The sequence below is a fragment of the Cyanistes caeruleus genome, chromosome 2 (assembly GCF_971803275.1).
Source record: "Cyanistes caeruleus chromosome 2, bCyaCae1.hap1.1, whole genome shotgun sequence".
Classification (NCBI taxonomy): domain Eukaryota; kingdom Metazoa; phylum Chordata; class Aves; order Passeriformes; family Paridae; genus Cyanistes; species Cyanistes caeruleus.
The window spans coordinates 20,235,375-20,263,176 of NC_141702.1; the positions used below are offsets into that span (position 1 = coordinate 20,235,375).

Genomic DNA, 27,802 nt, shown 5'->3' on the forward strand with positions numbered 1-27,802 from the left:
TTCAGTTCAAACTAAATCTTTATTCATATGGAAAATACTACTTTTCTTTTTGCAAATGATGCTAATAAATAAAAATATTCAGAAAGAACTTTGCTCAGAGCTAAGTGACTAAGTAACAGCCACGCAAAGCTTTTAATTCCCGTTAAAACCACGCCAACAATCATGCATATTGGCTATGAGAAAGCAATAGAAACTATGTTTTATTTTGTGCAATCTTATCATACAATCATAATGCTACCTTCTTCTAAAACACTTCACACAGATTGAAAAGCAATTTCAAAACAAATATTAAGGGACATATTCTACACTTATTCCATATATGGAGCTGTGTATAGCTTAAGCTCTCAACATTTAATGTAGTTAAGCATCTAATAAAGGTAAAAGATGAAAGGACCCCATTCTGAAAATTCAGACACATTTATAAACATGAGAGAAGGAAAGCTCACACCAGTGAGTTCTCGACAGACAAATACATTATTAAAGCATAACAATAAATTATATTAAATTTAATAATGTTGATCCTTAAAATGGTTATTTATGATGAAATATCACTTAAAAAGCACACCAAAACTTTTATCACTAGGAATGAAAGTGGAATTTTACATGTCTCAATTTCCCACTTTTGTTTTATAATAGGCTTCAGATTTGTGAGCATATTTTCTATCATACATCTAAAAACAAATTGAAAAAGGTTGCAGTTAAGCTGTGCATCAAACACATCATCAAGGTGAGAAACAGGCACTTGACAGTATAATGTGCAAGGCAAAACCCTTACTGATCACAGTATAAATAGTTTCTTCAGGAGGGAAATTAAAAGTCCTCAGTTCATCTTTGAGAGCAAAATATTAAGGGCTGCTAACAGACCTTTTACTGTACTTTCAGATCAGCACCAACAACCAAATTAAATACTAGCTCATGCCTTAGAGGGTACTCCATAAACTATAAAATGCAGCATACTTTACCCAAGAATACTAATTCATTCCTATAAATAACCTCAGCATACATACTTGCCCAAGGTAAAAACAGAGTTTACTCACAGACTAAACAATGCAATATAAATCCTAACCTTTTCTCCTCTGTAAATACTTTTTAATATCTAATGCAAACTTTACAAGTATATTTGTCAGTTGCAAGATTCTTTTTTGTTGCACAAAACATCACCATTCTTTTTTGTAAACTCAAGAACAATGCCTTTTAGCATCCTATCTATATTGGGGAAAAAAACCCAACCAACTAAAACCATTTTGCTACAGTCTCCCTCCAGGCACATCTCAGCAGGAATCTCCAAAAAAATCTATGCAGGAACTGCAAGCCAGAAAACTCTACATTAATTGGAGGAGAGAAGAGACAGAGAGCTAAGGGAGGAGTAATGTGGCATAACAGAAACAAGCTTAGAAAAAAATTGCATGCATCCCTTTTCATCAGCATAAGCTTCTTGCAAAAATATGTTTACAAGACATCTGTTATATAAAGATCTGTACTTTCTTGTAAAAATGCTGATTTTCTCTAACATGCTAGCTTCATCTTCTGACTGCACTGGCCATATTGCTAGACAGTCAAGTTTCAGTTCTGTTACACCAGTTTAACAATCAGGAGAGAAAAGGCCTACTGTTCATTCCGCATGGAACTTTTGGTTTGATTTTTATTCATGAATGTTAAAGTAGTCTTTGTGTGGGTCACATAAACAAAACAGAAACTTTGGATCTGACATCAGCTGCACCACTAGTGACAGACAACATACTAAAAAGAGGCACTTTTATTAGTCATATATACATTTCAAATCTCAAGTTTAACATTTCACCTTCTTTTACCAAAAAATCAAAGTATCAGTAGCTAACAAGATGGAACTTTTCAACAAAAATGCTTCAGAAGTTGTGTACATGCACATACTTGCAATGGCTCAGTTACTCAGCTACCCTGAAAATGCCAGAGTATAATTCAATCATTGCTTATGCAGTGGGAAGGAAGGAAAAACACAGTCAAAACCAAAAAAGATTTAAAAGCTTCTGTAAAACAAGGATCAGCTGTTGTAAAAAAAGGAAAACATAAGCCCTTCCATAAGAAGCAACTTAATCTTAAATCCAGATTCAATATTCCTCCAGAATAATGAGATCATTTTACTCTTTACTCAATCCTGTTTTCCAAATTTTCAATCATTTCTATTTTTGGCATAATATGTATCTTAAAAACTGAGAAACTTAGCTTTGTCAAAAAAAGTTCAATATTAAAAAAACAAACAATCCAACAAAACCAAAATACAACAAACAACAACAACAACAAAACCCCACTGGAAAAAAAAGTATCCAAGACACAAAAAGTCCCCAACTCTGGAAGGCCCATTTGACCCAACTGTGGGTGACAATCCTGTAATGGCAGGAATTACATCAGAATGTATTTTCCCATGTCACACAGAGTACAGCACAATGTGACAGTAAGCATCTTGTATGCACAAGCTGAAGCATATGCTGAGGCTGAAGATTTGGAAAACAGTACAAGAACTCTCCCTGCAAGCGACATATTGGTATTCTTAGTTAAAAAAGGACAGCATCAAAACTAAAATTCTGAATGGCTCTCAAATACAAGAAAAGAAGCAGGACCTCAAGCTAGTGGAAGTTCCTTCATAAGGCAGTCAAATTTACAACCAGTGTATACATTCACTAAGGAATTACATTTTTTTTTGGTAAAACCAACAATCTGGCATACTGTGGAGTCTGAATGTGAAATATAGGCACAAAATAGATTCTCTACTTTTTTTTCAGTGTGGAAAACATAGCTATTAACAATGTAATAAGAAAATTTACTATCAGGTGAGCAAAAATTTGTAACAATCTGAATAAAACAAAGTACTGTATAAAGGTGCAATATTGAGCAGATTTGATTTTGGTTTAAACATGTGAGTAAATCATGGAACTGTTTTCTTCTTACATATAAAGTATTTCACACTACCAGTATCATTCTAGCTCTTCCCAGTTGTCAGTAAGGTTACCTTTGCTTTGACGTCTAATACTAACCAGCTTTCCAGCTGATTTGATACTCCACCTGGAACTGTTTCCTGAGCTGGCCAGGTTTGTGTATTTTGTGGAGCCTTTGGTTTCATCTTCCCAGCCTGACCAGGCTGTATAGTCACTTAAAGGAGTTGCTGCATCACTGGTAGAATCAGCAGTGGTAATCTGTGGTGGTTCCCATCCCTCAATCTCATCTGGTTTCCTAGATGGAACATTCTGCTTTATCACCAAACTGTCCCAAAAACCTGGCTTCTTTTCGGACTTCATCTCCTCCTTTAATTTTAGGTTTGTTCTAGAAAATAACAATGATGTGGTGATTAATTCCTTCATTTAACAATGTACATAGTAGTTACTAATAAACATTCAATTGTGATGTGCTAATCGTCAGCCTGTGGCAGCACATCCATTGCTGTCAGCTTCAGGAAAAACACCCTCACATGCACATGAACCTAAACATGGCAGATTCTTGCAGTGATATATCAAAAGAGGACTGAGTACGGTCATTTTCTATTACAAGAGAATTGACACACCACCATCCCCACCCCATTCCTCTAGGGTGAATTCCACAGAGCTGCCTTTGGAAACGTACAAAGTATTTTAGGATGCATTTGAACAATTTAGGACTCTAACCAAACAAAAGCAAACAAACAAAAACAAATTTAAAAATCTAGGAGTATGACAGTAGAAGGAGTATGAAAATGTTCTAACACCAGCTTTAACACTTTAACAGTTTCATACACCTGTTACCACCTTGCCAGTTAAAACTTATACCCTAAAATAGTTGATATGCACAGTATTAGAACTTTAAAGATACCAGGTTTTTTATTAACATTTTCATAAAGATCCACACAATAACATGAAAACAGCTGTTTTGTATTTCTGGTAAGAACCCACAAAATTCCCCTCCCAAACCCAAAAAATAACTGTAAGTTCTCTCTCAGATATTTGAAAAGCTACTCATATTATTACTTCTCTTATCCCATTAAGAATCTTCAATCTGAATAATTTTGCAATGTGAAATATTTAAATTACAGAATGTCAAATGTTCATGCATAACGTTATATGTGGGATTATGTATATAATAAAATATCATGCCACAGGGGAAGGTTGAACACCAGGCTGAAAGACATTGAACCTTTAGGGTTCAATGAGCTAAAAAGCAAATTGAAAACATAATCTGTAGTAGCATATCAATTCCTTGGCCACAGCTAAACTCGCCATTGAATCTCTTTTTAAACTGTATATTAAAAAAGCTTTGTTTCATTAATGAAAGCCCAGCTCTCTCATATTTAAACAGAAGCAACTCAACCAATACCTTTAAAAATCACTTTTCCTTTACTGGATTTTGAATTCATGATTTCTCAGAACTTTCGTCTTGCTAAAATCAGCCACAGACTCCAAATATTTTTCTTGTATTGTAAACAGCACACTTAAAAGCTGCATGTGTTTTTAAAAGTAAAAATCATGGTATATAATTAAAGGAAAATATCCTAAACTTAAAAAACAGGCAGTTCTCTTCGGTAATACCAAAATAGCTTTCTACATTGGTGGTAACTCTGTTACCATACTTCTGCTCTCTTCACTGTATTACTTGATTCTTATATTCAGCATCAACTGCAAAACATTATTACAGGAGCCTAGCATCTTAATAACACCCATAAAATTGCACAGGGATAGTGGCAGGGAACTTTTGGGAAGTTTTATGGAACAGGCTCAAATGGAAATAAAATATATGGATTTATATTTTAAATTGTTTATTTATATACATATACCCCCTACCTGTCTATATATACACTTGCATTCTGAAACACATTTATTTCAATGCAAACTAGAGACAAAGCCTGCTACAGCAAGTTTTATCAAAGCTAATGTTTGGTAGGAGCAGATCTACTGCTATGTGGTACATTTGGTTTGTAACCAAAGTAGTTTGGTAGCACATGTAGGTAAAGCCTACAGATAGCTGCAATAGGAAGATGGTCTGTCCTGGAAACGTGTTCTGTCCATGGACCTGCCCTGACCTTACCTGCACACAACGGTGCCAAAACACAGCTCAGTGCCAACAGGGAAAACCTGCACATCCTAGTACAGCACTTAACCTTTCTAGGTGTACTAAGACTTCAAAAGAGAGAGTAAGGCATGTAAAAAAGGGAATTTGTAAATTCAACCATAATTAATTCCTAAGAGGAAAGTGAATGACCCTTTTACTCACAAGGCTTTACTACTTTTCTACAGTAAAAAAATTATTATGCAGCTAAATTCCATTTTCTTCCTGACAAACCCAAAAATTTTAAAAACATCATCTGTCCTTTCCTAATACAGCATGCCTTATTCATTGTAAGCTTAATGTATATATAGCTTTGCCCTTAAACCTTTCTGTGTCAATTTGACTTCCAGCAATTGGACACTGCTGTTTCTCAGCATCCAGCTCCATTACTTTGCACACCTATTTTCCATTCCAGAGGATGTATTTTAATAGCAGATAGACCAAATGGTTTCACTCACCCTTTGGATTTTGGAGACTTGCATCCTGCTAGCAATTGCTGCTCATCATCTTTATTGAACATAGACGTCACTTCCTTCCAACCCCGAAAACTGGCACCTTGAACCTACAGAGAGAAGTAAATTCTCATCAGTGTGACAGACTTAAAGCACAGAGTGGCACTGCCACTGCTGACACTGGGGCTGGCAGGCAGCCATCGCTGTGTCTCCTGCGTGTGGTGCCGCTGGCAGCGAGTGACTCCAGAGAGCTGCAGAGGATGGCCATGCTTGGGAAAAGAGCTGGTCCAGTTACTGCAGCAAGAGCTCTTCCTTGCTGAGCCAACAACACAAATGCTTGGTGGTTTTGTGATTGTCATTGAGTACAGCTGGGCTACGCTTTAACGTATCACAGTAAGAAAGGAATCTAGGCAGCTTTAAAGACAGTCTAAAGGGCTACAGTAAATAAGAAATGAAGCAAACTGTCATGTCTGGGAAGAGTCACAACAGAGGACAGCCACAAGCATTATGAAACTCTTCAGACTGAACCTGTATTACACATATTGTCCCTCTCTGTAACCACTAAATATCAACTTCCAGCCCTTCAAACAAGAAGGGAAAGAGCATTGGCTCACCAGCGCAGTAAATATGCAGCACTGGCGCACTACATTGTGTTCTCTACATTTACTGTGACCACTAAACATTCAGCATAGATTACTTTTCTAACTTTAATAAAGGTTTGATTCTCCCTCCCTCAAGGTGAAATAACTAGGTATAGGTTATTTCTATTTTGATAGCATACTCACAAAAACACACACATGTGTGCCGAGCACAGAATATAAAAGTTGCTGCTCTTCATCACAGAATCCAGCAAGAATGGCAGTGATAGTCTATCAGTGTTACTTGACTATATTAAAAAAATATATGATACATTATGAAGTATAATAACACAAAAAACCACAGCTGTCAAGACAAGCATGAGATTTTGGCAAGGGCATGCACTAATAGGACAAGGGAGAATGGCCTTTAGACGAAGGAGGGTAGGTTTAGATTAAATATTAGAAATTCTTTACTTTGAGGGTGCTGAGGTGCTGGAACAGGTTGCCCAGAGAAGTTGTTGATGCCTCATCCCTGGAATTGTTCAAGGCCAGGTTGGATGGGACTTTGAGCAATCAGGTCTAGTGGAAGGTGCCACGTGCCTATGGCAAGAGGGTTGGAACTAGATTTTTAAGGTCCCACCCAACCCAATCCACTCCATGACTCTATCATCTGTTATCTTACTAGAATTCTATTATTTCAGGCCTTTTTGGGAAAGAACCTTTGCTTCCATAGGCAAAAACACAGCTACAAGCTGCACTTAAAAACTTTTTCTTCCCTTTAAACTGGATGATGCAATTCATACATAGCCTTCCTTCAAAAATGATGTTTCATCAAGTCATTCCCACCTAATAAATTTGCTGATTACAAAAAATAGAACCACCTTGTTACTAGTTTTCAGATAGCAATTTATGACATAAAACAGGCTTAATTTAAATTATATGTGCCTTTAAAGAACAACATTGATGAAATGCTTGGAGAGAAGCATTTATACACACACATTCAATGTAACAAAAAGGATATGCATGCATATACACCTTCTTTAATCTAGATCATCATACATACTTCACCAATGCAATCCCAACCTTTGCTGCACTGTCTGGATACCCAAGAAATGCTCCAAAAAAAAAGAAAAAAAAAGAAAAAAAAGAAAAAAAAAGTACCTATATCTAGCCAGAAGCTTTCCGTACTTTTTAACTTTAGATTTCTTTTCATTTTAAATTTCATTTCTCCAATTCTGATTCACAAATATCTTTAAGAATAATAATGAGAAAATTTCTATTCATTGACAAGTAGATAGCACTCTATCTGTATTTAAATCACTACCTATGTACACATTGTACTATTCCTTCCATATTTTCATGTCCATGGCATTTGGTAGGTACATGCAAGGCTAATAACCGACTTAGTCTTCTCTCAACTAGTCCTTATGAGAAATGTACACCTAACATTTAAGATACACTTCCAGTGTATACATACATATCCAGTGGATACACTTACTTATTTGGGGTTTCCAAAGGTAATAATGTCAGGATAATCTGCATAAGTACACCAGTGCCCAAGTAAACCACATTTTGCCAGTACGTGATATAACTCATAGCACAAAGCCTACTACATATTAAACAGACTAGGCTGAAATAAACCAGGAAGTGCAAGAGTAAAACCAGAACCTCTGCCTACCATTCCTAAGCCTCCTCTATTACACCAGCACCCATCTCCTGAAACATCTTTTCACTCCACCGACCAGGAGCTAACAGCTCACTCTTGACTGTCTTCCCAGTGGTAGCATACTCCAGAATTTAAACCTTAGTGAAGGAGGAGGTCAAATACATATTTCACACTTCTAGAAGCTTTTTTGTAACTACTGAACTGTTTTTAAGACAACAATCTTGTTTTTTGCCTACTGTTATCATGCAGCTGACACATAATAACGAAATTCCTCAGAGCAAACTGCTGCATTTTCATGTTTCATTTCGAAGTTCTTTAAATACTTTTAACCTACTGACAAGTGCAGCTGGAACAGTTAAAACCGTATCAGCTGGTAGGTACAACTCAAGGAGGAGATCATGAAGTCACCATTCCCTGGAACCATCAGTTTGACATGCAGCAGATGTACCAAAAAGTGCTGGGAACCATCACAAGAAGAATTAGATAAATTCAGACAGGAGATCCATAAATGAATACCCACTATTTAAAGGGGTACACATGATTCTTGATGTTAGGGGAAGAGGCCCTAGACACCAGCCATGTTATGCTCTCCCTGAACACCATCTCCTGTTGCAACAGTCACAGATTTCCAGAATCTAAATCAGCTGGGAATCACTTTTACAGCCTTACAGAGCACCTGGAGAATGACCCATATCCCAGCACATTCCTTGCAATGGATGTCAAAGGAAGGTCCGTAAGTAAAGATGACACTTCAGTAAGCTGACTCCTCACCACACTGGAGACTTGTTTTATGTAAAACTATTAAAGTTATGCAAAGTATGAAAACACAATACTGATACAGTCTTAAAGCATCAATCCACCAGCAGAACTTCTGTATTTCATTTTTATGATCTAACTCTACACAAAAGTACTACTCCTAAAATTTTCTAGAAGGTTTATAAATGTAACTGACCTACCTGATTATTCTCAGAAAGTTTAAACTATTTTTCCCTGTGTCATTGGAAAAATAAATAATTCAACATTCAGAGTTCACAAAATTTACAGATGGAAAAGACCTCTGGAGACATCTAGTCCTACCCCACTGCTCAAAGCAGGGTCACTCTCAGCAGATTGCTAAGGATCATGGACAGCCAGGTTTTGAGTAGCTCCACAGCTTGACAATCCATAACCTCTCCAGGACCTGTTCCAGGGCTTGAACACCCTCATGGTGAAAACTATTTATCTTAATTTTAAATTCTATGTCTCTATTCCAGTTTGTGCAATTGCCTCTTGCCTGCTCACTGAGCACCCTGAGAAGAGTCAGGCTCCATCTTCACATTCTCTCTGCTGCTGGTGTACAAGCAGAAACCTTTCTTATTGCTCACCAGATTTCACTCTAGGTGGGTTTAATCCTTCCTAACCCCACCCCTGCATATTCAAAGAGTTTCTATACTCGACCCTGTTTCCACCTCTAGTATGCCTCCTTTTAACGCTTGAGGTTTTACAAGAATATCATGTTCATGCCTCCTGCCACCTTTGCTTCTTTCTCTGCCTGATGGCTTAGGCTTGAGCTTGGAGTAGGTGATCTTTGAAAATCTAAGTCGACTGATAGAACCAAGTGTACTCTCAAAACCAGGTTACAAAAAAAATTCTGTGAAATGCTCATGAAACAGTGAAAAAAAAGAAAATGAGACCACTATTAAGGAAGAGAGCACTATTACTGACTACAACTGTAACATCAGATGTTAGAATTACAGGACCGCATTGGATGCTGCAGTCTGCTATTTTACAAAAATGTCAATGAGAAACAAAGCAGAAACTTCTCAAGATGGCATTTCAGTATTCTCTGAAGTAGAAACAACAGACTGGTCTCATAGCAGTTTGATTATGACAGCAAAGAGTATGCCTATCAGTACAGCAATTAATAAATTTTCTCGTGTTTCTTCTACTTTGGGTTGTGAAAACCTGTGCAGCAATGCCCTGTGCAATCACCTAAAAGAATCAGTAAGAACCAAAATTAAACATACATATTAATCCATCAACAGGCAAACTATTGAAAAGCCATCATGGTCTGTTCCAACTGGTATCTTAAGAGCTCATGCCCAGAGCACAGATTTTTTTCCTTTAGCTCCTTCTAGCTTATGAAGTACATTTTTCCCACAACGAGAAAGCTGCCATTTAGTTAGTGAATCTTCTGAAACTGGGAGTACAAGCAGTCCCTCCTAGAACATCATGCAAAGGATGCGGTCTGTATCCCTGGTCAAGCTGTCTGCCGTTTCTCCTACTCACTCCTCACCCCTCTGCTTTGCCAGTGCTTCAGTATCAGTGTCCATCTGTCAGGCAGATCCCCAGAGACAGGGCATCACAAGGTGCCAGATCTGGTTTATCAGATACTGCTGCTGAAAAGGGTCAAGGCAGTTCACTGCCTGCTCACGGATACTGCCTTCCTTACGCTATGGATTTGTACCTGCGTGATGCCGTGGAAAACCTGTTCAACTACTTGAGCCAGCAGAAATCTGTCTGCCTCATTTTTTGCATTCTTTTAGGTTAGTGCTGAGAATCAATTCATTAAAGATAAAGCATGTGGAATTTAGGGGCAACAGCACCTTTTTAGTAGCAGCAACTATTATGACATGTGAAGCACCCTCTGAAAACTGTATTCATCTATCAGCTTTCTTCCATAATCGGAGCTTTGTACATACAATATGGCTCCCACCAAACCCCTAAGCTTCACTTTAATCTCAACCTTCACAGTAAGACTTCAGCTGTTACCTGTACTGATTCAAGTGAATTAACTCTATACAAATTGTATATATATATATCTTGACTGCAATTTTTCTTTCTTTAGATAAAACAGGAACAAATGTCTACTGCTAGTTAACTTTATAAAATACCCCAGAATTGGTCCGGACCCCTTATATTGGAAGTCTCCTACAAAACTGATAGGTATTATTACAAAATATTACCATTTTTCATCAGAGTTTGTTGATGAATCCTATCTTCCCATAATAGGTAAACAGGGAAAGACTTATAAATGAACAACCAAAGAGTCCACTGGGAAACAGTAAAGTATCACTATGAAGACTTTTTCAGTTAATTTTACTATCAAAGGTAAAATTAAATATGCTGATAATTAGGGCTCTGCTAGAAGGCAGAAGAAGGTTCATTAAATATTAGGGTAAAAGGCAACAAACCAGGAGTACTAACAGCTGGGTATAAACTAAAACAGCTTAACCCTAAAAGCAAATTTCAAAAGTGTATTACACCCCAAAAAAGTATGCAGATATATACTAAAGAAGAAGATGGTGCAAATTTAACTGAAAACAGGTAAACTTGTGCATCAGATGGATGTGGTTAATACAGATTATCTTATAATGGGAGTGACAAAAAAACATGGAATTCAATCAAGTCAAAGAATAATAAGAAGATTTGGGTCACAGAGTTAGAGATACAAGACAAGCAGTTTACAAAACAAGAGATCCAAATATGTTAGAAATTTACCCTGACCGCATTAAGAGTGGGTACTGGTACTTGTATTATATACCTGCTAGACTCTTCTACTTCCCAACTGCTAGGCCAGCAGGGCTTTGGAGCACAGAAACCACTCTCTGCCAGCTAGAACAAGCCACATGACAGAGTCTTAGCAAGCAAAATGAGCAATTACAGGGCGTTCTTGCTGTACACCTGCAGTGAGAACCAGCACGTTCAATACCATTGTGTAGTTAAGCAGCTAATCCCTAAAAAGTCACTGCTCAGCATGTATGAAATGAGATTTCCAGAAATTTATATTTGGACCATGTTTCAGCAGACCTTCACAAGTATTTCCAAAGAGCACTGACAACTGGTGAAACAAAATTCTCTAGCTAAGTAGAGGAATTTCACAAAACACTTGCAGAATCTTTTATAAATATAAACAAAAAGAACGGATTTTCCTCTTGACCTTGACTGAGAAGAAATAATTGTTTGTTCCACAGTTTCCCTCACTCCTCCCCTAAAAAAAAATGAAGCTAAAATAAAAAGCTAGAGATACAATTTCCCATATAAGTTCCTTATAGTTCAATAAAATTTTAACAGTTTAACAGTTAAAAAAACACTAATCAGCTTTAATTAAAGAAGCATTGTTCCCACGTGACAGGAAACATCTTCAAAATGAACAAGAACACAGATAACTGAAATTTAAAAACCAACTCCCCTCCAAATTTGTCTTACAGATATGAAAGCTCTGGTGGTGGTGGGGATTTTCTCAAGTCAGCCGACCTCTGATGTGCAGACCGATGGTTCTTGTTGTGTACCAACACCCTTGAATCCTTCTCAGCAGGGCTGTTTCCAATCCATTCTCCACCCATCCTGTACTTGTGCTTAAGGGACTGCCACAACCCAGCTGCAGGATCTGGCACTTTTGCCTTGTTGAACTTCATGAGGTTCACACAGGCTCACCTCTGTCCTGTCAAGGTCCCTCTGGATGGCATCCCTTCCCTCCAGCTTGTTGACAGTATCACACAATTTGGTGCCATCCACAAACTTGCAGAGGGTGCACTCAATCCCACTGTCCACACCCCCAGCAATGATGGTAAACAGGCCTGCTCCCAACCCTGACCCCTCAGGAACATCACTTATAACTGGCCTCCACTTGGACATCAACCCACTGACCATAATTCTTTGCATGTCATACATGGCAATTTCTTACCTACTGAATGAGCCATCTGCCAAATCCACGTCTGTCCAATTTAAAGACGTGGACATTGTGCAGATTCTCTGCACAAGTCCACATAGATGACATCAGACACTTTTCCCTCATTCGCCAATGCTGCAACACTGTCACAGAAAGTCATCAAATTTGTCAGGCATGATTTGGCCTTAGTGAAGCCATGTTGGCTGTCCCAAATCCCCCTCCTTATTTTTCATTAGCCTTGGTATAGTTTCCAAGAGGACTGGCTTCATGATCCTGCCTGGCACAGAGATAAGACTGACCAGACTACAGATCCTTGGTGTTCTTTCCTTTTTTTGAAAATGGGGCCATGTTTTCCATTTTCCAGTCAGTGGGGACTCCACCAGATTGCCATAACTTCTCAAGTATGCTATACAGTAACTTACCCACCTCCTCCACCAGCTCCCTCAGGATCTACAAATGTATTCCATCAGGTTCCATGGATTTGTGTGCATTAAGGTTCTTGATCTATTTTGTTTCTCAAAACTTCGACTCGTTTCTAAATCTCACCTAAAACCAAGTGCAGATGAAGTTTCTACTGTACTTTTAATTCAGAAGCTGAGCATGAGCATGTGAGACCCCCAAAGATTAAGTTTTTCAGAAGCCAAATCACAGAATCATTTAGGCTGGAAAAGACTTCTGTTATCATTGAGTTCAACCTGTGACCAAACACCAGGTGGTTAACCAGACCATGGCACTGAGCGACTTCAGCTGTTCCTTGAACACCTCCAGGAATGGTGACTCCATGACCTCTCTGGACAGCCCATTTCAATGCTTAACCATGCATTGTGAAGAAATTCCTCTTGATGTCCAACCTGAGCCTCCCCTGATGCAGCTTGAGGACATTTCCTCTTGTCTTGTAGGCAGCTAATTGGGAGAAAAAGCTAACCACCACCTGGCTACAACCTCCATTCAAGCAGTTGTAAAGGTCTCCCCTGAGCCTCCTTTTCTCCAAGCTAAATACCTCCTCACAGGACTTACTCTCTAATTCACACACAGGGTGTGAACACATGCTCCAGATTTCTGCATTTTGCAGAGCACAACTGGAGCATTCATGGTTCCTCGCTTTGAGATGCTACTGGAAAAGCTGAGGCACCTATATCTGCCTTTCAAGAGAGGTGTGATGAGAGAGCTAGAAAAATTCAGCACTGCAATCAGCCCAGCCTCATTGCTCAGTAGGCAGCTTCCTGTAAGAGCAGGATCTAAGACCACTTTCCAAGCTCCACCTGCAGCCTTCAGGACTAGCTCCCACTTTTAGACCTCTATACCTAGGTCAAAGGTCTTCCTCTACAAATGGGCATCAATACTGTCTTTAAACTCAGTCTTTAGAGAAGGCTGTCTCCCCAAGGAGCACACATAGTACTCATCCACTACTTTCAAGAAATTTGTTGCTCTTCACCATATTGTTTCAACATGGAGACTGTTTTATTGATGACATGTGCCTACTGGAAAGGCCACATATGCAATTCATCAGCCTTTTATTAACATATTAAAATGTTAGAACTTCTGGAATATCACTGTACTGACAACTTCTAAGACAACAGAACAACCAAATAAAATACAGAATTGTTTTTAGAAACAGAAGATGAGAAGGATAAGGTGCTTTCTTGAGAATACATTTTTATGACCAGAGGATTTTACTTCAAAAGACAAAAATACTGCAGCTCAGTGCTTTACCTAGTAACATTTCTGTTTTTTTAAGTCAGAACACGCACTTAGCAAGCCTTCCTGAATGACTAAGAAAGGCGAAAAAAAGTTTCAATAGAAAGTAGATTAGTTTTAAGATTCTCTCCTTAAACATTTATCATCTGGCATAAAATATATGGTAATTTATGTTTTCATAAAAAAGAATATATTTCTTCAAAAGGGTAGAAAAAGATAAAGTACAATCTGACTTCTATTTTCAGTGAAAATCATGCTGAATATGAAGTAGAACAAAAAGAAGTAACAGAGAGAGATGTTCAGTTTATACATATTAATGTAAAGTATCCCATTACACTAATGAACCTATTTTAAAATACTTTTCTTTATACCTATGGAATTTCAAAACACGCTCTAGCTTATCGTAATAACTTCCACTTCTTTCATCTTCTACTAATGTATTTTAAGAACATTAAAGAAGATTCTTGGACACATATCAAGGTAAAAAAAAAAATTAACATGCAGGCGTACTTCTCTTTCCTGAAAGAGATACAAAATAAAATTCTTAACCTCCTGTGCTCAGAGAGCCAGTGGAGCTACACATAATGGAATAAACAACCCCAAACTCTTCTACTTTTCATGTTTTTATTGCTAGTTTCAGCTAGAATTTACTGCTTCTTTAGACTTCATTTATTCCTGTGGCTTCTTATTTTCATCTTGTGTTTTAATAGCAATCATTGAGAAGAAAAAAAAATACCAGGATACCTTCCCCTCCCCATTAATGAAAGCAAATAAGGAAGCTTTCCAACTAATCCTGCACTACTAATATCGCTTCAAAGAGAACCCCATGACCAAGGATCATACATAATTATAAAATCATCAATGAACTATATAAATTCCTCAATCAGCTGTCCATGAAAAACTGGCAACTTTCTAACATACATGGACTGAAATATATATATGATATTAAATGTTAAATTTTCAAAGAATAGGTATTTACCTTTGTTGCAAGGTGTGACACTGAAGATGAAACTTCATCATGAAGAAACTGGTCTTTATTCTCAAAAGAAGGATAAAGATAAAAAAGGCCCATAGTCAGTTTTGGTTTTACAATTAACACTGACACATTTTAGACTATTCACAAATGCTTTTATTCTATTTGGCACATCATAAAAGAAAATTGACAAAACATGATTAGAACACAAAACTAAGTAAACACCACTGAGAAAATACAAATCTACACTTAGAATGATGAAAAATCAAACCCTTACTGAACCAAAAACCCCATACCACAAAGGGAGAAAGATCCTTACATCATAAAATATCCAGTACGATTAGTTTCATTTTATCTTAATGGTAGTATCTTAATTTTTTGGATCTGCACTGAGTTTCTAAATACTGTAGTAGATGATAGTTTATGCATTGTCTGTGGGCTGGGGGGAGAGAATGTACTAGGATTTTTTCCTCCTTCCTATTAAAAAGCTTTACAGTTCCTTAACTCAGAGAAAGGCTTTCTTCCATAATCCTTTCCCATCCAAGCACAACTGTAGATTTCAGAAGAAAATTAGAGTGTTAGAGTGCTAAAGATGCCTGTAAAGGTTATTCAGTAGGGAAGCATTTCTGTCCATCTCTGAATTAAACTGCTACATTAGTATTGCCAGGCCCTCCTGTTACTATCAGTGCTCTCTTCAAGACATGGCAAGTAAGATCATTGCTGGGAGTACTTTAGAGACCAAAGATAAAGGAAGTGGGACACTGAATTCAGGAAATCTGCAATTTTCAATCTCTTCGCTCTGTGTCTTAATGAGAAAAATGTTACTTTTTTTTTTTTTCCTCAACATACTACTCCAAATACAAACAGTCCCAAGTATAAAACCAGAACAGCTACATATGACCAAAAAAATTTAACCTCAGTTTCAGGAAAAAAAATACACCTGATTTAAAACAGAAAAGTGGAAAAGGCCTTTGAAGCAGCAGTTTTACAAAATCTCCAGTATTTAGTTTGATCCATATTTTGATTACACCACCCAATTACTGTTTTAAAAATCAAATTTATCAACTCCTTCCTTTTCAACTAAAGTAAATGCTAAGGAGTTGATATGCACTCCACATGCACAAATCCCAAGACACCTAAAACACTTATTATCCTGGCTCCTACACATTGCCAAAGACCTCCTTCACTTTGCTAACAGTCTCAGAAAGAGGTGAGAAAACCAGCAAAAAAGTGTTACATATTTCTAGTCACGTGGGAGCCCAGGGATGTATCAGCTTCATTTTGACCAGCTTCAAATCCCATGTATTTAAAAAAATATATATATTTACTTATTTATATTTCTTTATATATATTTATTTACATACTAATGTTTCCACTTTATGGGCAATACTTTATATTATACAAGGGACAAGGATAGAGCATTTCTAGAATAGAGTGTGAAGACCACTGCTTTATACTTCAATAGTATTTGTATGTTGGAATAGAATGAGCTGTAGATAGCCAGATTTACTTGCTGGGGTGGAACACAAAGTCAGGAACTGCTATTATCATTCAAAATGAGACTATTACTTCCTGTGGATTGCAACAAGTTACTTAACTTCCGAATTCAGTTAGCTGTCTAACATGGGAGGATTGTATATGGGATACAAAAAACAAAAACCTTAAGTTTTGTGTAGTTCTTTCAAACTAAATTCAACTATTTCCACCCCTTTCGGCTTTTTTATTTCTCTACTTTTAAGAGAAGCATTGGCAATGTTTTAAATGGAAACAGCTCACACATACTATTCAGAAGTCTCCCTCTTTCCCCTCAACACTCTCAGCTCTCAACTTTTGAATGAGGTTGCACAGTCTTAACATTTTTTAAACTTAACATGATGAAGTCTCTTCTAGGACACAGGGAATGAGCTAGAGAATACATCACCTGTTTTATCCAAATTTTTCCCAATAACAACAAAAAATCAACAAGAACTAGGAAAGCTCCACGGGGAAATATGGTAAGAGGAGAAATTCTCAAACATCCAGAGCTGGCAGAACTATCAGTTTCAACAACCAACAATACTACCTCCAGAACAAACAAGATACTGTTAGTACCTTCCAAAGAAATAACACCTCATTTTAATTCTTCCAGCTCTACAAGTATCTTAGGAAGGAAAATAAAAATACAAAAGTGCGCAGAGAAATCATGTTCCAGAAGAGAGAAGACAGAAGATGGAGTGTGAAGGCATACAGCCTCTAGCAAGGCTGAGCACAAGGAAGTGAAAATGCAAGGCATTTTCACAGCGAAAGATTTTAGGGGGAAACCATGGGATGCCAAAAGCACCTTATAGGGCTAGGGAGTCAGCATAAATAAAATGTGAATACCACTGTCAACAAAATATGTAATTTACAACAAATAGTAGACAAAAAGGGTTATTTATTTGCTTCTTTTAAAAAGAGACAAGAAAGACTGTGTTGCTGTATGAATACAGTGTTACTACTCATGGTTATACAAAGTGGTACCTCCTAAGGAATGAGACGTGCTTTTGCAGCAACTATACTCACGCAACTCAGGCTGATGGTAAGTGGACAACAAAACAAAGTTTAAAGAGACTAAATAGAAAGATTGAAATACATTAAAAACTCAAGAAAAACTGGTGAGAATCCAATCCCCCGAAATACATTATTTGGGGCAGAAGACCAATCAAGTATTCATAGCATCCCTTTAAATACACTGCTGAAGAAAAAGTAGACTTAGACAATGGCAGAGTGCTTGTGATGTCCATCCACATATCCCATGCATTGTTCAAAAACAGTCTGTAGGTTTGAATTCAGACATCTCCAAAAGAATAGATTTGAAAATGTTTTGTGGAAAATCCATCCTTAGGGAAAGCAGAGAGAAGCAGACTAATTCCACACAGCAGGGTAAGAGGAGGAGAGGAGCAGGTATAGGGGTTCAAAGACAGCCATGGCCCACATGGCAGGGAGGGACCTGTGCACCTTGCAGGAAGGATGGGCTTTGTATTAAAAAAAAAAATACAGAGGGAAAGAGAAGAAGGAGGGAGGGGACCTGTGCCACGACTGAGAAGAACCCACAAGGAAAGATGAAAGATCAGTACAACCATCATCCCTCATTACTCACAGAATAATTTGAATTTTTAAGTGATACACATTAGTACACCCTTCTCCTGATACATATTCCCTACTTCTGCTACCATTCTGATAGGAGGGAGCCTATGATTTGGTTTATCAATTTTCTTTAGAGGACAATCTACTGTGCAGCTACATGTAAAGAAAGATCATCTTCACTCTTTATCATGCTGTGTAACACAGAGCAATACTGAACGCTTAAAAATTATTTCAGAATGTTTTAGTCTGGTTGGTTTACAGTTACGACAATTCCTTGCTTTACTTCAATTTCAAAGAAAAACCTGGACTACGTTACAGTATTTAGATATCTCTAGGTGAAAATGCTAACTCTAGTGGGAAATGCTGATCAGCAGCTTGAATAGCCCTCCAGTTCTGGCAGGGGAAGGTTGGTATGCACAGCATGTTTTCATAAGGAAACAAGCGCCCTTTTGTTGGACATACTGCAAACCATAAGGTACTCAAGGGACTAATTCAACTAGCACACAAACCTTTTTGTACAGAGATCAAAATTGTAATCTGCTTCCCTCAGCTTCCTTTGTGGTAAAGTAATTAATTAGTCTCTTTAGATCATTCACTTTCATAATTCAGGCCAAGATGAAGAATGCTGAACATCAAAGAGTTAAGGGAAATAATAGCATCATTTTGTCCTGCATGCCCTTCTTGTGCTCTAGTAAGTAAAATGGTATATTATTGATTTTCTCTACCCAGTTGTGGGAGCTTCCTATCATGCACACAAACACACACATTAGCTGTGCAAACACAAGAGTAAACAAGCTATTGTTAAAAGAGTATGTACTTTTGGGACAAATTCTCGCCCTTCTACTGACTTATTGCATCCCCTCCGCCTATCATCACATCTCATCAAAGACAGAGTGTAATATAAAGTCTATCTGTCATGTCTGTAAGTGCAAATTAGTTTATGTACCACAAATGTTATCATTTAAGTGGAAAAAAATCCCAAAACAAACAGCACCTGAAGAGATACGCTCCAGGGAAGAATTTAACATAATCACCAGTACTCCACAAACCCTACTAAATAATTTAGTGATAGGAGAGGGGAAAATTAAAAAAAAAATAAAAAAAATCACTCAGGAAATCACAAACCTGAATGTCAACCTCTGAAGCTGGAAAGATTCCCAAAACACTGATTACAAACCACCAACTACATATACATAGCCTGACCAGAAACAACACAGATTGTTTCTATGAAGAGGAGATCACACAGCCAGATCACCATCTTAAAATAAAGCTAAAAAAAGAGAATATTTCCTTGGGTTTGAGAAGGATCTTAATATAATGTAAAATGAAATAAACAAGACTAAATCTGTTTATTAATGCAAAAGTCATTCTGCTTATCTAAATTCAGAACTGAATCAAAACCAATGCTAAATACACTCAAACATGAGGAAGAAAGTTACCAGGAGAAGATCAGTGGCATTTGGCCTCATTTTTTTGCTGCACCTGTAATATAGACCTGGAAAAATTCAATGCGTGGATATATGCTTTCTGAGTTAGGAAATGGATGCAACAGGGATCAAATATAAATGGGCACTGAAACAACTCTACTACTTTCAATATTCTTTTAACACAGCTGAAAAACAAAGCTGAACTGTACCTGAACACCCCCACAAAACTGAACATGTCTTTAAGAAAAAACAAGGGTTTCAATTTTAACAAATAAAGGCTGCATTACTCAGTCATACAGAGCATTCTTCTTGGACACGAGGCTATGTGTTCAGCAGAAAAACTCCAATACTGAACTGTGGATTGCCTCTGCTCCTTTCTGGCAGAGATAGCCTAGACTGAGATCCAGATAATGTGATCATCCTCTTCCATATTTCATCTAATGCTAGATCTCCATCTTCCATTTGTATGTCCCTAAAGCAATGAGTGAATCAAACCAGCCATCTGGGCAAGTGGTATAAAATGAAAATTTCCTTTTAATGTCACCAATGAGAAGTATTACCTAGGCATTCCTAAAGTCTTGCTTAAGAGCAATTTGGTATTTTAAATTAATTTTTTCTCTTCTATACACAATACTTGTCCACACCAGACTGCTCCCTACACTTAGAAAAGACATCTTTATTATGACAATTAATTATCAAATAGTAACAGTGACTCCTATGCTGCAAGTTTCCTCTGCCAGTCTTCAGCAAAACTAAAAACATTTTTGTTGATAAAGAAAAAGAAAATGCAAAATATAAGTGTGCTGAAGAATATACATTAATTTTGGCATACATTTTGTAGACAACACTAATTTGAAAACCTGCTTTTAAAATGTAATTAATCAGATCTTTTCTAAAAGAACTTATTTCACTCCACTTACTTTAAAAGTCTGTGTGACTACTTCAGATACAAGATACAACCCACCCAACATATTTAAAAATGTTTCCATCTTCTATGCTCCAGTCTCTCATAACTGTCTACTATTCACCAGACCAACTGAGAGGTGAAAACGTAGAGAAACTGTTTCCATCTTTCAAATAATTTTAATTTATTCAGTATTAATAAAGACGATGCTCTTTTCTTTAGCATCCACAGCTGTTAAAGAACTTGCTTAGCATTTTCAAACTGTTTCATTCAACCACTTCAGTTATTGTTTCACATTCCATTATATTTTAAAACAGAATATCTAAATTATTTCCATATTTTTACTGTCAATTGATATAAATGGCCAAGTGTACCAGAGAAGATTAATTTCAGAATATAAGTATTTACACAAGAATACTTCTCTGGTTCTGCATTTTATTGGCATTACAAAGAGAAACATTGGAACACCAGATTCCTATGCTCTCTGTTTTTACATCAATACACAAGGTTACTCTACTAAGTGTTCATATTACTGTGCATCTCTGTAGAAAGAGATTATAAGACATCTTACTCAGACTTTGCTTCTCTGAAATATTTTTGGAAGAATATTAAAGATTGATCACCTTAAAATATTTAAAAAGCTCATCTGTCATTTAGAATTTTTAGTTTTAACTAATTTATAATATTTCACATATGTTTCATGAAATGGAAACAGCTGTATTAACATCAAAAAACCATCAGAGTTAAAGCTGAAATAAATAAGGTCAGATAATCAATTTTAATTCAATTTCTGTAATGATTCAACTATTCCAGTGAAGTTTTCAATTTTGATGAAATTTCCAGCTGAAAATCTATCAATTATTTTAACAACTTAGCCATAGCAGAGGTTTATATTTTCTGTTTTCTTATCCAGAAAACAAACCAACAGATGCTAATTCAAAAGACAGTAGCTGACATACAATTCTTACTCAGTCATGGAATTTGCCATTAAACTACATGCCTCCAATAAAGGTCTTGGATGAGTAATGGCCATATTTTCCTAGTACAGTTTCTGCAAAATGGGCTGAATGCATCATTTTTAGTTACAGTGTTCAGCACACACATACAGCTTCCTTTTGAAATGTGGCTTTAATCACATGTGCAGTGATCACACAGATGTTTTCCTGGAGCTGCTCACAGAGAACCAGCAGCAAAACTTGTTGGAAATGTACCTTTGATGATGACAGAGCTGAAAGAAAGTCTACCTAATAAAGTGTTCAGCAACTTCTAGTAACTCTACTTATGTTATGGATGTCCTCACACCATCTGGCAAATAAAAGCGAGGAAAACACTATGAATCTACTTTACAGTAAAGAATTAAAATGATTCATTCATTCTCAAAACACATTACATTTTACTTTGTATATTGATGGTAGCAAGTCCAGCAGTGGCAGGAGAGTATGGCTCCAAAAACCCCACAAAACCCCAAGAAGATGCAATAAATAACTTAGGGAAAGCAGACCTCAAGCAAAGCTGTAGAGCAGAAGATGACGGTGGGAGTGGATGATTCTGTGTCAGGCTGGAGGGGAGCAGGGCAGACACGGCTGCTGCTGGCAAACCCAGGCAATCAGAGCCAGTAAAGCAGAACTGGCTCGAGGAAAGGTACAAGTGATAAAAATGACAAATGGGGGGGGGAGGAAGGGGATGTACTAAGAAAAACCTTGAAAGCAAGGACAGAGATTTAAATGCAAATTTCCTGAAACAAAGGGAGGCCAGCCGAAGAAATGGAATCTGAAGGATGAGGAGGACTTAAACTTTATGCCATAAGCAACAACATATTATCAGCAATGGAATTTGCAAGAACTAGGGGATGGGAAAACACAGCTTAGGTATTAGAAGCTGCAGAAGAAGTAATCACCATCAGTATGGGAAGTGAGGGTCTGCACAAGAATTTCAGCAGTCTAGACAGCAAGAAAAAATAATAAATTAAAAAAAAAATAAAAATAAAAAAAGAGAGAGAGAGAGAGAGAGAGAGAGAGGGAAAGCAGACTTGACCTGGAATTTATGGAGGAAACAATAGTAAAGTCTAGGACACAAAGTCTCGCAGAATAGATAAAAACCACAGACAACCTGCAGGTTACAGGCTTGTATGAAAGAAAAATATATACTGATTGTATCTGTAATAGGAGACCAATGAGAACATGTATGCTTTGTGGACTTTTAAGAGTCAGAATAAGTCAATAGAGAGGGGATAAGAGCCGAGAAACAGATCTGATCCCAATCAACTGTGTAAAAAATGACAGTATAAATTAAAAAGTGAAGCACCTCAAAAATGAAAAGGATTTAAAACTTAGAAAGCCTAAAGCCCCAAAAGACACTATCAGCTCTGTAGAGCTCCAGAAAGACCCTGAGAAAGAAACAGGACCCACTCAAGAAGCTGCTGAAAGATTGTATGACAAGAAGGAGAAAAAGTAAGAAAGGCAGGCCAAGGAAGGCTCAGGAAAGTCTTCACTGACAGTACCACAATCTAATGTTCAAGAATGATGACAGAATTCAGGTGATGGATTTTAGCCAGGAAAATGCCACTGAAATGTCACAAGAACAACTCCAATGATGAGGAAAAAGCTAGGCTAGCCAAGAGGAGAAGGTATGATAGGATTATTAGAGTTCTGAAAGCAAAGCCTGAGAGACACAGAAATGGCTAGAAAGTGAAGGAAAAGCATTAACTGGATTAACATTTTCTACTTTGCTTTTTTTTAAATTAAAAAATACCCTTATTCAACGTATTAGTAAAAAATAAGAAATGCTTCTCAGCTCCCACCCATTTCTGCAGGGCTTGTCTGAGTTCAACTCACTCCAAGATGAAAGCCAGTATTAAAATTGTACCAGACACTTAAACACCTTCATTAAAAGAGATAACTAAAATTCTCTATAGCCAAACTTCAAACATCCTGAGCAAGTCTAAACAAAATTCAGCATAAAACATGTTTTTGCACACATTGTCTTTGAACATAACAAAAAATACAACTGGGGAGAACAGATCAAGGCTAGGGTTCTGAAATATTTTTACATGAAAGACAGAGTTTCATTAGATAATATAGGTCAGCCTGACACCCATCCCCTCCCTTAATATATAGATGAATTTTAACATGGAGTGCCATTTTACGTCAGAGTTACACACGATATTGACACAGCATTGACATCTCTGAGAACTGATTAGACAGTAGGATTGCAACAAGGAAAATGTAGCACAACTGCCAAAACAATGCCTTCCAGAAATCAAAACCCAGCAGTTTTCCCTTTCCAAAAATACAACTACAGTTTGAAACATAATGACTATATTCCAAACTGAACACAAGTTTGGCATGCACCACTGTACATTTCTAGCATATTTTAAGAAAGACACACAAAAAGCACATTAATTTCATCATATGTGCATACTATTTATGCATGTCAAGTTCCCTTCATGCTTTAATTATAACTTAAGTGAATAAAGCACCTTCACTGCATAAATTAAAAATACTTATGCTTCAAAGCATAAATTAAAATTAACTTCTAAGATACAGTCTAAAACTGTCTGGTCTAAAAAAACCTCACAATAATCCCCACATTTATTTACACAAGTACTGTTTTAAAATTTACTTGTCTTTCTTATCTCAGGAAACACCTTACTATTTTAAATAAGTGTTAACAATTCAAAGTACTTGAATGTATGCAGAAACTTTTGCTAAAAAGTGGCCAGAGGCTGACAGTTCCCTCCCTTGCAATTTTCATGTTCTAAAATTTGTTTTTGTTCTCCCCTGGAACAAAATCAAACCATTCTGTATAACACAAAACCAGAACTGTCAAAACTATTTTTTTTTTTTTTTAGATCAAACTAGGCTTTTCTATTTAAGAACTACAAACATCTACAAATTCAAATGTCTGCTTAAGCCCAGATCAGGCTTCCATATCTAAATAGGATGATTAAAATTGCTCTAGAGTAACAAAGGGGTTTTTTATGTTGGGCTTGCTTTTTTTTTTTTTATAACTTATAGTAGACTAATTCTTTGTTGCTGTCTGCTACTGCAATGTCCTAATTATTAGGTTGCACAGTGAGAACTCCTTCACTCTTTCTCTGCTTTGAAGAAACAATATACAGCACCAACATTTCATTACACTGGAATACTTTCAATGTGGTTTGCTTTAATGACATAGATGTGACTACCAATTTCTTGCCTTTGAAGTAAGAAGTTTCAGCCTTATTTATAGCATGAATGGTAGAAGCTAAGGATTTTCTTCCCACTTGCTTATTAAAAATGAAAATAAAGACAAAAGATGGTTGTTGGGAAAACAACATACCATAAATCAAAGTCAACACACAATGACTCTGGTTCATCTTCTCTTTTACCTAATGATGTATCAGAAAAGGAAATTAAATCTAACAGTCAACTTCTTCATGAGATCTAAAGCCGGTCTTCTTAATTTACTAAAAAGCACTCACACTAATTATCTGGATTTTGGCTCTAACAATAAAAAATTAGGGAAGTCCTGGATTCCTCTCATCTTGATGAGGTAATCCTTCATTCACAGCAGGCTGTACCGTAACAACTTACACACATACTGAGGCATCCTCACGCACAGCTAAGGTACCATAAGAACTACCCCTGTAACTCCTCCAAGCTCTCATGGTGCTACTGTCCTCCTAAGCCAGGGGTGGGCTGAGGCAGGTCAGGATGCAGCAGCAGAGAGTGCAGATCATTACCAAATCCCTCCACACATCACTGGATTTCACTCCTTTACAATCATATTATTGGGAGAAAAACAGGACCTGATGAAACATCAAAAGTTTCAAACATTAAAAGCAAGGAACATGAACCAGACCAGCTACAACAAGCTGAACAAGTGCATTTGATTCTCATGACACCTGTCCCAGCCAAAGTTTAGATATATTGTACCCATGGCTGACCTAAAAGCCACCTTGATCATGAGACTTGCAATGCAAATCAAGTGGTCAGAGCTTTCTATGTAGTCTGTTTTTCCTTAAAGTGTACATAAACTCTAAAATGACTACTGCTAAATATTTTGGGCAGGGTGTTGCATTCCTTTCAAAAGATTTTAACAGGCTAAATAACTGATAGCTTATAGTCTTCACTCCAGCCTCTGTACCAAGCTACACTACAGTTGTGCTAACCTTACTGAATCCTTCATCTTCAAGAATATTTCATTTACTGACTTAGAATAATTTTGTTTCACCTTCCACCTCCCAACACTGTAAAGGAATTTTCTCAAAATTCATGAAAATGCAAACCTTTTGCACAAGAAATCATTGTCATCACCATTATAACTTGAGACTTCAACTAATGGAACAGAGGCCCAGGACAGCAAAAGACAATTGGAGTGGACAAAATAAAATAAACAAATTCCAGCCTCTGTCACTAAAGTAGAGGGCTGGGAGAATTGTCTGTACAAAAGTCGGAAGAATCCTCTCCTGACTGGGAGGCTACAGTCAGGAGCCTCAGAGTGAGCTTGGACCATTAGTGGTAGAGAAGAGGAGCAGTGAAGAGTCAGTGGGGTTTACTGGAAGCTTTTGGTGACCTTTGGCGTTCGAGGAGGGTGTCAGGAGGTGAGCACATCTACGAGGGCTATGACAGTACAAGCCAGCAGCTTAGCAAAACCTGTGGAAGCTTACAAGCTCCTGAGGATAGAAACTGCAGGAGGCAGAGGTTAGATGTTGTGTGAGAGGTTGAGGGAGATATTTCAGGTAACCCCAAACCCCACAGTCCCCTTCCTCCACTGAAGAGGGTCTCAGAAATGACTGTCCAATCTTCTTCCACTGGAGAAGATCCTAGTCATCCATGACTCCCCACAGCTGCTGTCAAAGAAGCAGCAAGGACTATGTTTACTGTGTCCCTGCTTTACAAACCATACTGTTTACTGTGCAGGGGCAAGGCAAGGCTAAACTGGTGATTGTGGCTGCTGGAAGATGGAGAGAATAACTGCTGTGACTGGGAGAGGCTGCTCTTCAGCAGCTGCCATACACGTTGACAACCCGTAGCACTGTCAACCAGAAACTCTAGGTGAGGATAATCTATCCTGACACACTCCAGCTCTTTCAGCAAGATAGGCAAGATAAATATGGGGTAGAAAGTTGGGAAGGCTCTAGTACCTTCTTTTGAAAAGAAACTTCACTGTTTTGCAACCCTGGGCAACTGCTTACTTCAGAACCTCTCATTCAATATCTAAAGTAACTCTGTGGCAACAGAAGATCAGCAATGAAGCTGTACTGGGCAGCGTAACAGGCTTCTGAGCTGGATGGATGCCTAATTGCTACCAAGTTTTTGAAAGCAAGTCAACAAACTCTTTTTTTAGTTGTTTTCCCTGATACTCAACTGACACCCTTCCTTTCAGGTTATATTGGTTGAGAAAGTCACTGTTGGTACTTAACAGCAAAAGCTTTCAATCAAGATTGCAGCTATTTAAAGATCGTGAACTACCATTACTGAAACCATAGAAAAAAGCAATCCTGCCAAAACATCAGTGCTCTACACAAACACGCAAATAAAGTTATGTTCTTAAACATCCTTGTTTAATGTATTGTGCTTAACAGATGGGTTCAGTGCCTCTGCCTGGGAGAGAAGGTAACCTGCGGTATGAAGCCACTGGAATGAAGGACAGCAAGTCCCAGCAACGCCGGAGGCCGGCTGCTGGAAGGAAGCAGAGGTGGATAGGCCGGTCAGCACCCCAAAAATCCGGCTGACAGTCGCACGATCCCCTCAAACACTCCCAGCTCCGATCAGAGCCAGCTTGCCGGCACATCAGGGTGGGAAAAGTGATTACTCATGCCGCCGGAGAGCAGGGCAGCGGGAGCGGGGCCGAGCCTCACGACCCCTCCGAACCGGGCTCCGTGCTCCTACCTGGGGGGCCGCGAAGGCGGCGGCGGGCGGCGGCCCGCGGGGACGCGTCTCCTCCTCCTCGGGCGAGTCGTCCAGCAGAACTTTGCTGCTCTTGTTGAGCTTCCACATGGCGGGCGCGGGGGCGGCCCCGCTGCGTCCCGGCAGCGAGCGGGCCGCGGCGGGAGCGGGCGCTGCTCCGCAGCCCCGGCCGGGGCGGCTGCGCTCGGCAGGGCTGTCACCCCGCCGGGGGCTCCCGGCCGCCAGGGAGGGAGCGATGGAGGGAGGAGCTGCCTGGCGGCGCCGGGAGCCCGCCCCCCGCCGCCACCTCACCCGCCGGCCTGCGGATGGAGCCGGGGGCGCGGACGGGCGGCCGGAGGCGGGGCGGGCCGGGCCGGGCCGGGCCGGGAGCCGCCGCTCCTCACCTGCCGCCGCTCCCCGCCGGGGC

General features: G+C 38.3%; 1 protein-coding gene and 1 long non-coding RNA gene across 3 annotated transcripts in view; one reads left to right on the forward strand and one right to left on the reverse strand.

Moving 5' to 3' along the window:
* On the reverse strand, window positions 1-27,636 carry TDRP (testis development related protein). 2 transcript variants are annotated; one of them, XM_023922520.2, is made up of 4 exons: window positions 27,379-27,636; window positions 15,074-15,133; window positions 5,508-5,611; window positions 1-3,297 (listed from the first exon to the last, which is right to left on the reverse strand). In XM_023922520.2, the coding sequence occupies exons 1-4, from the start codon at window positions 27,484-27,486 to the stop codon at window positions 2,952-2,954; spliced, it is 618 nt and encodes a 205-aa protein (XP_023778288.1). In that variant the 5' UTR covers window positions 27,487-27,636; the 3' UTR covers window positions 1-2,951. The 2 variants fall into 2 exon arrangements, with proteins under 2 accessions (XP_023778288.1, XP_023778289.1); XM_023922521.2 differs by lacking the exon at window positions 15,074-15,133 and having other exon boundaries at window positions 27,379-27,613.
* The window catches only part of LOC111925902 (uncharacterized), a 9,754-nt gene continuing 9,085 nt past the window's right edge, over window positions 27,134-27,802 (forward strand). The window contains exon 1 of the long non-coding RNA XR_015282809.1: window positions 27,134-27,284. This is a non-coding gene — a long non-coding RNA (uncharacterized LOC111925902). The remainder of the gene's footprint in view (window positions 27,285-27,802) is intronic.

Coding starts and splice junctions, on each gene's coding strand:
- TDRP (XM_023922520.2), bottom strand. CDS start 27,486: ATGTGGAAGCTCAACAAGAGCAGCAAAGTTCTGCTGGACGACTCGCCC. Junction 15,134..27,378: donor CCGCCTTCGCGGCCCCCCAG/GTAGGAGCACGG, acceptor CCTTCTTTTGAG/AATAAAGACCAGTTTCTTCA. Junction 3,298..5,507: donor AAGTCTCCAAAATCCAAAGG/GTGAGTGAAACC, acceptor GTTATTTTCTAG/AACAAACCTAAAATTAAAGG.